General features: G+C 46.4%; 1 protein-coding gene across 1 annotated transcript; it reads right to left on the bottom strand.

Annotated features, from left to right (window-relative positions):
* Positions 1–59: 59 nt before the first annotated feature.
* Positions 60–9,972, bottom strand: LOC310684451 (sialic acid-binding Ig-like lectin 14). Its single transcript, XM_083455641.1, has 7 exons — positions 9,814–9,972; positions 8,824–8,955; positions 7,371–7,784; positions 6,727–7,026; positions 4,976–5,293; positions 2,836–2,958; positions 60–162 (listed from the first exon to the last, which is right to left on the bottom strand). The coding sequence occupies exons 2-7, from the start codon at positions 8,933–8,935 to the stop codon at positions 125–127; spliced, it is 1,305 nt and encodes a 434-aa protein (XP_083311767.1). The 5' UTR covers positions 8,936–8,955; positions 9,814–9,972; the 3' UTR covers positions 60–124.
* Between the last annotated feature and the right edge of the window lie 4,117 nt (positions 9,973–14,089).

A 14,089-nucleotide genomic window follows, 5' to 3' on the forward strand; every position in this document is an offset into this window, starting at 1 on the left:
CTGTGCATCGTTGGGGCACTAATGCAAACATGAAATAATATACAGCATGTCATGCTTGATTCATCTTATATGACCCTCACTTGTATTGAATGGAAAATATCAACATGCACTGTAAAAACTGAAGTCAAATCACTGGTACGTTGGTTGTTCGCCGACGGAACGCTGGAAGAAGGAGAATAATGAGAATTAGAACCATTCCAAATGCTCAGGCCCAATCTTAGTCTCAGCTCCTTTATTCTTTTTTTGTCTACTGTTCTATCTTAGGAGCTATGGGGCACCAGGAGCAGTTTTAAAGAGACCCTGTGTTTTTAGTTATTGCGCACCTCTTAAGAGTCATGTATCTATGTGTCTCGATTGGGTTATTCTTGTTTTTATTATGTATTTTGTGCTTTTATATTGTGCTTTTATAATTTGAACCACACTGAGACCTGCAGGTATAGGGCGGTATAAAAGTTGTTGTTGTTGTTGTTGTTACACTGGCTACCACTTAGTTTCCATGCTCACAGTGCTGGTTTTGACCTATAAAGCCTTACATAGCTCAGGTCTGCAATAGTTTTATTTATTTGGACTACTGCTTGGACTACTGCAATGAGCTGTACGTGGGGCTACCTTTGAAGGTGACCACTACAACTAATCCAGAATGCGGCAGCTAGACTGGTGACTGGTAGTGGCCGCCAAGACCATATAACACCAGTCCTGAAAGACCTATCTTGGCTCCCAGTACATTTCCGAACACAATTCAAAGTGTTGGTGCTGACCTTTAAAGCCCTAAACAGCCTTGGCCCAGTATTCCTGAAGGAGCGTCTCCACCCCCATCTTTCAGCCCAGACCCTGAAGTCCAGCTCCGAGGGCCTTCTGGAGGGTCCCTCATTGAGAGAAATGAAGTTGCAGGGAACCAGGCAGTGGTGGCACCCGCCCTGTGGAATGCCCTCCCTTCAGATGTCAAAGAAATAGACAACTATCTGACTTATAGAAGACATCTGAAGGCAGCCCTCTTTAGGGAAGTTTTAAATGTTTGATATTTTATTGTGTTTTTAATATATTCTGTTGGGAGCTGCCCAGAGTGGCTGGAGAAACCCAGGCAGATGAGCAAGGTATAAAAAAGAATTAAAAAAATTATTTATTATTACATTTATATACCACCTTTATCTTCCAAGAATCTTAACATTTCATCTCCACAAAAATCCAGCGAGGTAGGTTTGGCTAAGAGATGGTGCCTGGTCTGAGGTCACTCAGCTTCATGGCTGAGTGGGAATTCTAACCCTGCTCTCCCAGGTAGTAATCCAACACTCTAACCATTACCTCAATGACCACCTCTCCCCATATGGGGAGACCTTACTGGTTTCATCCAACTTCCTTACCCAAGAAGCTGCCTTTTTCGGTGGTGCCCCTCTGTCACCTGTGGAATGCTCTCCCCAGAGAAACATGCTTGGCACCACCACCATCCATGTTAAGGTTCCACTCTAATACAGTGGTTCCTCGTGTTACAGACGCTTCAGGTTACAGACTCCGCTAACCCAGAAATCGTACCTTGGGTTAAGACCTTTGCTTCAGGATGAGAACAGAATCGCACAGCAGCAGTGGGAGGCCCCATTAGCTAAAGTAGTGTCTCAGGTTAAGAACAGTTTCAGGTTAAGAACGGACCTCCAGAACGAATTAAGTTTTTAACCCAAGGTACCACTGTACCTTTTTTATTCAGTTTGGGAGTTATTGTGAACTGTGTGGTTATTAGCAATGACAATAACTATAATAGATTTAAACTACATGCACCCTTCACCATAAACGCCCAGGCAGGGGCGGAGGAAGGGGGGTGCAGTGGGGGTGGTCCTCCCCATGTGTCACCACTGGGGGGGGTGACAAAATGCCAGGTGGCACTCCCCACAGGCCTGCAGCACACCTGAGCCATGCGTCTCTCCTGGGAGTGACACCATGGCTTGGGTGCCGCAGGCTCCATACTGCCCCCAACGGTCCACCCACTGCCTCCCCCCAGCTGTAGGGCGGCAGAGTGGGAGGAGGCAGGCAGACTTGGAGGCCCAACGGAGCATCCTGCCTCAACTTGGGGCAGGGTGTGCCGCCCCAGGCCCTCTATCAGCTTGCTCCGCTGCTGCTCCCAGGGTGGGCCATAACAATGTTAGAAACAAAAACAATCGCAGCTAGACTGAATCATGTGGTGGAGCTAATCTTTTAGTGGGGTAGGTAGTGTTAGGATATTTCCGTTCCACCTTAAAAGGGAGCAGGCTTTGAGTCACAGAGTCTGCGTATTTCCTGTTTTCACAGGATGATTATGTTGTGTCTTTGCTTTCGTTTCTCTCTCTCTCTCTCTCTGCCGGAACTCTCAAGCAGGCAGTCACGTTTTTCTTTGTTCTGATCAATGCTGAATGAACTTGGAAATAATGCTCTCCTGTGTGCATCTTTCACTGTGTGAACTATACTGATAGAGCGTGCAAGAGCTCTGGAATGTTGGAAGTTATTTCTGGAGCTCGTGTCGCTAATTGCTGATACTGCGTGTCTACGGGAGATCGATGGGCGTCCGGAGACGATGTGGAGTCGAGATGGACTTTGTCTCCCTGGCAGTATCCCAACAGGTAGAACTTGTGCATCTTATTACATTACTGGAGAAGCATTTTAGGTATTTTCCATGGCACACTGTTTTCAGTTTTCTGGTTTGTAATTGTCGTTTTTCCTGTTTACATTTCATCTTGATCACTTCTGAGTATAGACTATCAAATGTTATCAGTGATGATGATGATATAGTAATGGTTAAAAACCACCTCTATCTGATCTCTGGGGAAAAACACAACCCCAGAATCTCTGGTTCCAGAATATATTACTCACCTAAGAAGGAGTAAAGGATGCACCCTGAAATGGCAAGTACAGCAATGACCCCGAAAACGATCCCAGAAATTATCCCACTGCTCAGCTCCGTCTTGTCGTTCTGTGGTGATTTGGTCACTGCACCTTGGATAATGATGGCGACATTTTATTACATTTCTATATCAGACACCTGGCCGAGTTTTCTGTGCAGTTGCGTAAACAAGGAATTGCAAAATAACACCCACACGAAAACCAGAATAAAATCCCTCGGAAATAAAAGATTTCCGAGCCTTTTGGATGCTCACCGGATCACAACTCTCACCAGGCCTGCTCTGCTTTTGCCTGGCTGAACTGTCAAAATATGGCCCTGGAGAGATGTGTTTGCTTGAGTGTGTGTGTGTGTGTGTACAAAGAAAATTGCAGTGGTTGCCTCAGCCACTTTTGCCTGTGACTATGCTCATCATTGGCATAGGGATCTCAGTGCAGAACCTGAAGCACCCAATGTGACCTCCCTTCATCGCTTCCTGTGTCAGGAAACTTTGCAACCAGCTTCAGCACTGCCTGTATCACCCAGCGCTTCTGTTTCTATTGAAAGGCAGCTTTTAAGGGAATCAGCACATCTCAGCAAGCAACTTCACTCATGTAAAGAGTGCCAGGGGGAGTGTGTCAGTCCACAACAATTGCATGGTTGATTAACTGAAGGCATTGTTATGTCAAGGTGATCACTGGAAGCAAAAGGAAGCAAAAGGGAATTTGTAGCCCTGAATCCTTGTTTTCTTTGGCCCCACCACCTGTTTCCCTTTTTGGCTTTCCCCACTTTTAGCAAGTGCCTTCAGAAGGTCTGCTATAAGGTGATATCAGGATTGTGAAGAGGGCGGCATCCTTTAAGAGTGATTTATTTATTTTTTGTATAAAGTGTCTCTTGCAAGGGCTGAATAGTCTAGATGCATGCCTGGGGGAGAGAGGGGCAGATTTAGACTCCCTCAGAGCCAACTCCATAGATTTTCCTTGCCCATGACCAACGGTCTTCTGGAAAGGTTCCCAGGAGAAAGGGGCAGGCAAGAGACCATCTCAATACCTGCTGCTGCTGGACACTTCCTCCCAAACAGAGCCATCCACCATCAACCGCCCTGTGGGAAGGATCCCAGGAGAAAGGTGAAGATAGCTCAGGTTAGAGCATGGTGCTGACCACGCCAAGGTTGCAGGTTCGATCCCCATAAGGGACAGCTGCATATTCCTGCATTGCGGGGAGTTGGACTAGATGATCCTCAGGGTCCCTTCCAACTCTATGGAATAAATGTGGGTCCTGCTCCAGCTGCTCTTTCCCTTCCCCTCCACAGGATCCTGTCAGAAGAATCCCAGGAGAGGATGGGTGTGACGTTAACATATGAGAGTGCTGGAGGCGAAATAGTTAAACAGGTTACCCAATCAGGACCAGGGGGGTGGAGTCAGAGGGACTATAAAACCAGCTCTTGGAGGGGCAAAGGGAGGAGTCCATTGGGAGTTGGGTGGTTGGTTGGAATGGGAGTGAATTGGGATAGAGTTGTGGGTAGGTTGATTTAGTGTAGCGAAATAGGCTGAGTCAGGAATAGTTAGGGGCTAGGAAGACAAGTAAATATCTGAGAGGTGGTTTAGTGAGTGAGAGCAGGTAGCGGAAGTTATAGGTCTGGATAGGCACCTGATGAATGTAATTGACCGATACTGTTTATGAAGCCACATACAATAAATAAACAAAAGTTTATGTTCCAATTTGTACCAGGTAGGGCCTGCGTGGAGGCAGCGAGAAATAAAGTGGTGGCACAGGGATCAATAAAAGGTGAAACGTCCGGGGACCCTGTGTGATCTCCACAATGGGACATAGGCAAAGACCATCTCAGAGCTTGCTCCACCAGAACCATCCCCTCTCCACACACAACTTTTGTGCCATCAACTGCCCTGCCTCAGAGATCTCAAAAACTTTTAAAATATATTGATATTGTTTCCTTTTGTGGGTGGGGTTAACTTTGGAAGCATTTGTATCCTGAAAGCTGGCATATAAAAATTTGCATTCAGATAAACACAATTAAAAATGATATGCAATCCTTGGGCTTTCTCCTGGAGATGTGTAAATGTTAGCAGACCATGCATGAGACTTAAAGATGAAGTGGGAAGGCATGCTTACTGGTACTTGTCATGTTGGGCTCAGAGGAGATCTTGATTGTGACCGCCCCATATTTATTTGCTCCGGAGCAGGTAATTAAAGGCTTTTTCTGGCCATCTAAGTCTCCTGGCCAGCTCAGGGTGCTGGTAACCGTATTGCCCTCAACCCAGGAGAAGAGTTTCATGGCCTCTGATCTCACAGTCTCATTTACAAACTTCCCGTCCACATGCCATTCGATCTTGGATGGAGGCCAGGAGTGGATAGAACAGAAGCATAAGTGTTCTTTCTTCTCGTACTGGCACGTCGTGCTCCCCATGGTGGTGCTGGCCTCAGGGGGATCTGGGAAAAGATTTTGGAAAGCCAGGGTGAATGAATCCAATCCTGGGCTATTAACTTACCTGGCGTAGCTATGACAGAGCATGAGAGGCTTCTGGGATGCAGAAGGCGAGCCACAGCAGTAAACTCTGTCGTATGCAGAGGTCACACCTGGAATGGGGTAGCTTCATCCCAAAATGACCTGGCCAAGCATTAGGAGAAATGGGAGCTGTAGTCCATATCTTCAGGCATGGGGTGTAGGCTCTTGCCACTGGCTTGGAGTAAAGATTGACGGGGCTTCTAGTTCAGACAGCTCTGCTCACAAATGTAAAGCCAGAACAAAGGCCAGTTGGGTGGTGGAGGGCAAGTGTGGTGCCAGCATATAAAAGGAACGTAGAGGGTACCTTTTATCATATGAAGTGGTTATGTAAGATAACAAAATCATTTTGGGAAATGATATATAATGAACTGAAAAAAAATGTTTAAAATAACATTTGTCAAAACAAAAAAACCTGTAGCCTTTGTTTTTAGGAATGAGATTCCAAAAGATCAGAAAAGACTTTTTATGTACACGACAACAGCTGCACGAATGTTATTAACTCAAAGATGGAAAGAAGCAACAATCTCGACTAAGGAAGAATGGCAAGCCAAACTGCTGAACTTTGCCGAAATGACAAAACTGACTGGGAGACTGAGGAATCAAGAAGATAAGGACTTTAAAAAAGAGTGGGGAAATTTTATAATTTACCTAAGAGACCATTGTAAGCAAATCCAGACATTAGCTGGACTTCAAGAATCACTTGTAAAGCAATGAGGTTTATGTATAATTTAGAGAAATGAAAATCATGAGGAATATAATGATATGTAGATGGGTTTTTTTTAAAAAAAAGAACAACTGTTATTAGGACCCATGAAAGGGATGGGGGAGGCACAAGATTCAGAGAAATGACTATACAAAGAATCTTGCTATTAAAAAAAATTTCAATAAATAAATGGAATGTAGAAATGATCCTACCATGTACAGGCCAGTAAGTCTTCAAAACATAATACTGTTGTTGTTTTTTCATGTATAACACGTCCCTGTGTATAAGATGCCTCCTATTTTGGGGGATGCAAAATTGAGAAAATGGGGGGGGGATTGCCCTGAGTTGTTGAGCTTTCTTGGGTGGGGGGGGGTGACCCAGGGTTATTGAGCTTTGGGGGCTGTTGGGAGTTGGAGTCCAACAACCTCTGTAGGGCAACAGATTGAGGGAAGGTAAACTTGTGCTCTTAGAGGATGAGGTGCACAGCAACACTGTGACACAGACCCCGCTTGTCAGAAAGTGGGGGCACTGAGGGCACCAAAAAGGGAACTGGGGAACCCAAGGGGAAAGCAGGTTGTGGGGATCTGATCTTCAGGGAGATGCTGAGGGTTTGTGGATTTGAATGCAGTGGAAAGAAAAGAGAGAGCTACTCACAGCCAAAGGCAACGCGGGTGGATTGATGGACTGTTTTCTTCAAGTTATGGTATGTGACGCTGCAGGTGAGGACTTTGCCCTCATCATCTAAGGAGGGCGTAAAGGTGAGGTCAGCTCCGTATGTCTTACTCCAGTCGCTCGTTGTCGCTTGCCAGAAAAGTTTGACGTGATTCTTTAAATTGACATTCCAGCTGATTTTGGGTACACTCTCTGGGCACACTCCTGGCACGAAACATCTGAAAGTGGCTGGTTTACGCCAGACTGCCTCTGATGGCTTCGCAATCTGTGGCTTCGTCAGATCTAAAGAAGTGAGGTTCACCGGGAAGGAGAGAGAAGAAAATTCACAGGGCATTGAGTAGGATGCACGAGCCCTGGATTAAGGGTGGGATTTCTCAGTCACAGACATTTTGCCACTCTTAACTCCCACCAAGGTTGTCATCCTTTCGTTCTCATGGGCCTCTTCCCCTACACACACACACACACACACACAGTTAAGAACTAACTGCATGATATCCTGGAAACTAACAGTCCACAGGTCCTAATGCAGTGTCGGCACAATTTTGAAACATTCAAATCACCCTGAAGTGCTTCAGAGTCTCTTGCTTCTAAATCCTATGTTTAATGCTCCTAGGAGAGCCACCTACCTGTCAAGAAAATCTGAGGTTGAGCATGAATTCGTTTATGGAAAGAAAGAAAGCTGAATCCATCTCCTTTCTCAATTCGCAAGTAGTACCAGCCCACATCTTCTGGCCCCATATTCTTGATGGCGAAGGAGCAGTCACCAGTCTTAAGATCTCCTGTTAGCTTGAAATGGGTCTTGGTAAGATTTTGATTTTTGTTATTGGTGCAGACAATTTTACCGGGGATCCAATATCCGGGCCAGATCCAGCTGTGGGATTTATCTGCATCCTTAAGCCAAAAGGCATATAATGGCCCAGACTTTTCCATGAACCATCTAGGTGTAGTAAACTTGCAGGAAACATAGGCACAGAAACCTTTCTGTACGGTGATAGTTTGGGCCACTCTGATGGAAAAGTCCAAGTGCTGGGCAAACACGCCTGCCAGAGAGGGAATAAAAAAGATTTAAGTGTTATCTAGAAATGTTCAGTTAAAACAAGCTCAGTGTTCTCCTCTAGGGTAGCCACCTGAGCATTGCCTCCCCAAAAGAGCCAATGTTTTGCCTGCCCCTGAGAAAGGGCAAAGAAAGACACTTGCATAAAATCTGCAAAAATAATCCTCAGAGTACTATACTGGCTATCCCTGATTATTAACCACTGTCTTTGGGACTGTCCAGGATGCTGAACGACTTCTCTTAGCACGCTTGATTTCTGCTTCTTGCCATTTAAGAGGCTTTAAGAGGATCAGAAAGTCGGTGGTTCGAATCCCCGCGATGGGGTGAGCTGCTGTTGCTCAGTCCCTGCTCCTGCCAACCTAGCAGTTCGAAAGGACGTCAAAGTGCAAGTAGATAAGTAGGTACCGCTCCGGCGGGAAGGTAAACGGTGTTTCCGTGCGCTGCTCTGGCTCGCCAGAAGTGGCTTAGTCATGCTGGCCACATGACCCGGAAGCTGTAAAAAAAGCGAGATGAGCACCGCAACCCCAGAGTTGGTCACGACTGGACCTAATGGTCAGGGGTCCTTTTACCTTTACCTTTACACTCCCTGCCTCTGAATCCCTTGCCCCAGCTATCTGCTCCAAACCACTGCACAACCCCACCATCCTCAATCTAACTTCATTGAGCCCCTGCTTGCCTACCTTCTTCCCCAGAACCTCCTCCTCCAACTTTGTGGAGCCACTTGTAGGCTTCAGCAAGGATGGAGACAAATCTAGAATCAGTTGACTCTGCCAGTCATTGGCTCTGGCTGTGTTTGCTGCGATCCAGTGGACAGGAACATTGGTTAAAAAAAATATCAAAGCATTTCCTCACCTTGTCAATTTTACGTCAGAAGGGACAGGGGAGAGGTGGTAATGGCAACAATAGCGGACAGGAAATAAGATAATGATGGGTGACTGGGGGGGGGCATAAGGACTTGGACAAATCATAAAAAGACAAAGGAATTATTGATTTTCTTCCTCTTCATTTCTGCACACGGCTTTTACCTTTGCAAAGTAAGGCAAGGATTAGGGTTGCCACTGTTGCCAGAGAGGACCCCAAACCTTTTGTCTTTGAGGAAGGATTGGCAACCTGCCAGCTATTCTCTGCCTCCATCATCTTCTGACTACAAAGGAGATCTGTCAGAGGCAAAGAGGGAAGGGTTTGACAAGAAGGAGAATTGTGACTACAGGCCACTGAAAGATTTCTGGTTGTGCTTGGGGAGGTCTCATCAGCGATCTTTGCAGCCCAATCCCAGGCATGTTTACTCAGATGTAAGTCCCATTGAATTCAGTGGGGCTTACGCTCAAGGAGTTGTGCGTAGGCTTGCAATCTTAGATAAAAATCATGCCAGTGGTAGGAGGACTATTTTAATTTATTTGATTTAACTGGCAGGTAAATCAGTCAAAATTTGCTCCTCCATTTCTCACTTTCCCAATCTTAAGACCTTAATGATTCCACATCCGTTTATGAGGGGTTTTTTATATGTTATTTTTTTACTAAACTATGCATTATAATACACAATTTACCTCCTTACGTGCATTTTTGCAGATGGTACTTGACTGAAGCTGTACATCAAAATTCAGGGAAGTGTGTGAATGGCTGTGTTTTGTTTCGCACATTGTTGCAGAAAATGTGAATGGAGAAGACTCATCTTTAAGAGAGCCAGTGTGGTGTAGTGGTTAGGAGCGGTAGACTCGTAATCTGGTGAACCGGGTTCGCGTCTCCGCTCCTCCACATGCAGCTGCTGGGTGACCTTGGGCTAGTCACACTTCTTTGAAGTCTCCCAGCCCCACTCACCTCACAGAGTGTTTGTTGTGGGGGAGGAAGGGAAAGGAGAATGGTAGCCGCTTTGAGAGTCCTTTGGGTAGTGATAAAGCGGGATATCAAATCCAAACTCTTCTTCTTCTTCTTCTTTAAATTAGAACCAAATTTCCAAATGCCCCATCCCTACCCAGATGTAACCTGAAATTGCTTGAAATGTGATTCACTCTCACCTCAAAACAGCAACAGTTTGGAAGCCCCGCAATCAGCTGGAAGAGGGGAAAAGAAGAGGGCACTGATGGAGTTTAAAATACTTAATGTACCTTGACTCATTTTTATAAAAATCTATAAACAATGGGAAAGTCTAATTTTCCACTTCTCTCTCCTACCTCTTATTCATTCTAAGCAGATTCCAACTGCCTTGGAATATTACATCACAAAGGATGCCCATATTTTCAAAAGGCAAGGACATTCCACAGATTTGGATGAATCTATTCATTTCATAAAAACATTTTATTTTGTTTTTTAGAATTGGAAGGGACCCCAAGAGTCATCTAGTCCAATCACCTGCAATATAGGAATCTCAGATTTATTTTTCTCAGTTTTCAAATATACCGTATATACTCGAGTATAAGCCGACCCGAATATAAGCCGAGGTACCTAATTTTAGGAGAAAAAACTAGGAAAACTTATTGACTCGAGTTTAAGCCGGTTCACCACACCACAAACCTGGTGGCAGCGGCAGTGGAGGAGGAAGAACAAGCAGCCCAAAAGGGCTTCTTTCCGGCTGCTCGCTCTTCTGCCACCGCCGACAGTGGCAGAGGAGGAGGAAGGAGCAGCCGCTTGTCCCTCTGCCACTGCCTCTGCCGCTCGCAAGAGCAGGCATAGGCGCTTGGTTGGGAGTGGCACAGCACAGCGCCTCTCCCAGCCGCGGCTCCTGTGCCTGCCCTTGCAAGAGGCGGGCAGCGGCGGAGGGATGAGCAGCAAGAAAGGGCTCCTTTCTTGCTGCTCATCGCTCCACCGCTGCCTGCCTCACTCAAGTATAAGCCGAGGCAGGCTTTTTCAGCATAAAAAATATGCTGAAAAAGTTGGCTTATATTCAAGTATATACGGTAAGTGCTCTGCATTCCCCCATTGTCATGAACTGGTTGGATGCAGAGGAATGGTGGGAGGAACAGGCTGGGAAACAACAAGAAGGCTCAGAGCCCCGGGAGTGGAGGTGGGACAATGATGAGTGGTCAGAGGGAGAAGAGGAGGTGTCGGAAGCTGAGGAAGTAACAGGGTTTAGTGAGCTGGGAGACTCTGTGGCAGAAAGAAGTCCAGAATCAGAGGTGGAAGCTGAAGCAAGAGGGTGGGAGGAGATAGGTCAAGAGGCAGAGGCTGGTGATGTTCCATGGGTGTCTCGCCCTCCTGCCATGACAATCTCCCCCTGCCCCCCCCCCTTGTCTTCCAGAACCAGAAGAGTCATGAAAAGGGCAATTAAAAGATTAGTAGCACACAGATGCAGCCTCCAATTGCTTGTGGGGAGAAACCCTGGAGAGGAGGGGAGTAGTGGTCCCTACCTTCCCACCACTTAGGCAGTAGTGGGAAGGCAGGGACCTTCAATCTCAGCAACTGCTTCATGTGGGGGAAAGACCTACTAGGGATGGGTTGCTGTGCTCCTTAGACTTGACACTCTACCAAGCCTGTGCAGTCTGTGGTTTTGCTAGTAAAATGTTAACTCCAACTTGCACTGTGTGATTTACTGCTGGCTGGCTCATGTCAGACATCAGTTTTTGAATTTGTGCAATGTTTGGCATGTGAGTACCTCTGGCTTTTTCAGTGCTCTCCTGTTGCGACCTTTTCCCCTGGTATCGTATTCATTTAATTGATGCTGCAACATTTCACACTTTTGTGAGTCACTTGGGGAGATTTGTACGCCCAAAGGCCAGTATGCAAGATCTTGGAAACAAATGATGCCCTGCCCTTTTTAGAATGGGAGGATTCCTTCTGATGCTCAAGAATTTTCCAAGGCAGTTAGACCCAGTTAAGGATCAATAAGAGGCAGTGAGGTGAGTCAGGGGGGAGATGTAGATTTAATACAGTGGTACCTCGGGATATGAACGGGATCCGTTCCGGAACCCCGTTTGCATCCTGAAGTAAATGAAACACCGCTTCTGCGCATGTGCATGACATCATTTTGAGTGTCTGCGCATGCGTGAGCGGCGAAACCCGGAAGTAATGCGCTCCGTTACTTCTGGGTCACCACGGAACACAACCCAAAAATACTTAACTTGAAGCTACTTTAACCCGAGGTATGACTATGTGTCTTGTGTGCATTATGTTTTTAGGTATTATCTATACCCCTCCACCCCAAGCAATCTAATTAAGTGTATTCTCCTCTCCCTTTCCTTAGCTGCAATCCTCCAGTTATGCACCACATCAGTTCTGCATTCCACAAAGGACAGTGGAGGCTGTCCCGTGAGGGTTAACTGTGCATTTCCCACCAAACTCAGCCACACCTGAGGGTTTCCTTCTCCTTACATACTACCAGTCCATATAGAGGCCCAAATTGACAGCTTCCTCTCCATCCATCTCAGTGTCATCCTTGATGCCAGGGACCGTGCTGAGGAGGGCTGCACTGAGGAGGCATGGTAGGAGCCACACACCCCCCCCCCCCCGATCCTGAATCTTCCCAGGAACAGGAGGACAGCATAGGTTTGGAACAGTGGTTTGCAGAGGGGCATAGTTCAGAAGGCAGAAGCTGGGAAATACTGGATGGGGAACAGCTAGAACAGGGGTAGGCAACCTAAGGCCCATGGGCCACAAGCAGCCCACAGGGGTCGTTTAACTGGCCCACGAACCGCTCCCAAACCGAGCTGCTCGCTCAGTGAGTCCCCACGCGCTGCACTAAACCGGCACAGTGACTCACTTCCGTGGTGCCAGAAATTGCGTCTGCGCAAACGCCAGAAATCGTGGGCACACGCGCTCATGTGTGCATGTGATCTGACCCACAGAGGGATCTCCGCTGGAGTGAACCGGCCCAGGCAAGGTAAACCTTGCTGATCTCTGAGCTAGAAGAAGAAGAAACACTGGGGAAGAGATGGTTGACAGCTTCACAGTCGTTGGACAGCATTCCCCCACCACCCTCCCCAAGGCTCAAAAAGAGCTCAAAAAGTCTCAGTACAGAAAGCACAGAGGATAGAAGCTCAGATTACAAGATGTAGGAGTGACAAAGATTACCGTACTTTTCTGTGTATAACATGCCTCCCCATGTATAAGACGCCGCCTATTTTGGGGGACTAAAAATTAAGAAGATGGGGGGGGGAGATTGCCCAGAGTTGTTGAGCTTTTGGGGGGAGGGTGGCCCAGAGTTGTTGAGCTTTATGGGAGGGTTGCCGAAAAACACTCACCCGCCTGGCTGACACTAACACTTCCCGACCCAATTGCCACAGCAACAACCAATCAACACCACCCCTTGCCACAGATAATAACATGCTGCAGACCACCTCCTTTATTTAATTTTTGTGTCCTATGAGCTCAGGGGCACTAAGAGATGTTTTAATGAGACCCAGGTATCCCGATGAGCTTGCCATTCTATTCCATGCTCAGGTAACCCTGCTTGTACGAAACGTACCAGGAAAGATGGAGGAATACTATTTAAGTTACCTCTTGTCCGACTGGAATCCCTATGTCACCAGAAATGTAGCTAGAAATGTACAAACAGGCATTCTCCATTGCAGTGTGCAATTAAACAAGTATACTTAATATTCCCTCCAGCCACTTTTGCCTCAGGCATGTTCCCTCCTCTCTCTGGAAGAGACTGAAGCACATGTTGTGATCTCCTTTCATAGCTGCCCTGTCGACCTGAAATTTGCAATCCACCTCAGCACCGCCTGTCTCACCAAGAGCTCATGATAACATTAAAAGGAATCACTGAATCTTAGAAAGCAACTCATGTAAGCGTGTGACAGTGTGAACTGCATGCAAATTAAGCTTGATTTTCAATTGATTATGATGGTATTTTTGGGAAGCAGGTTTGTTGTGCTTCTCGAAATCAGCTTTAATTGTGCAACCTGAATTTTCCGCTAGGTGACTGAACCCCGCCCCAAAATAGCAACAGTCTGGAAGCTTTCACACTCAGTTGGAGGGAGGGAGGTCACAAACAGAATTATTGTTATTGTTATTGTTATTGTTATTGTTATTGTATTTATACCCCGCCCATCTGGCTGGGTTTCCCCAGCCACTCTGAAGCACTTAATGCATGTTGGACCATTTTTATTGATAAACAATAGAAAAGTCTAGGTTCTCCTTCCCACCCCACCCCCTCACTTACCTATTGCCTCTTACTCACTCTAAAGAGATTCTAACTGCCTAAGAATATTTCATCACAAAGAACAGCCACATTCTCAAAGGGCAAGGACATTCTGTAGGGAGTGACAAATCTTTCCATTTCAGTTCCTTATCTTTCTGCTTGCAAATTCATGTAATGTTTGACTGGCGTGTATATCTGGCATTCTAAACAATCTT

Source organism: Podarcis tiliguerta (assembly GCF_965153285.1).
Source record: "Podarcis tiliguerta genome assembly, chromosome: 8".
Classification (NCBI taxonomy): Eukaryota; Metazoa; Chordata; class Lepidosauria; order Squamata; family Lacertidae; genus Podarcis; species Podarcis tiliguerta.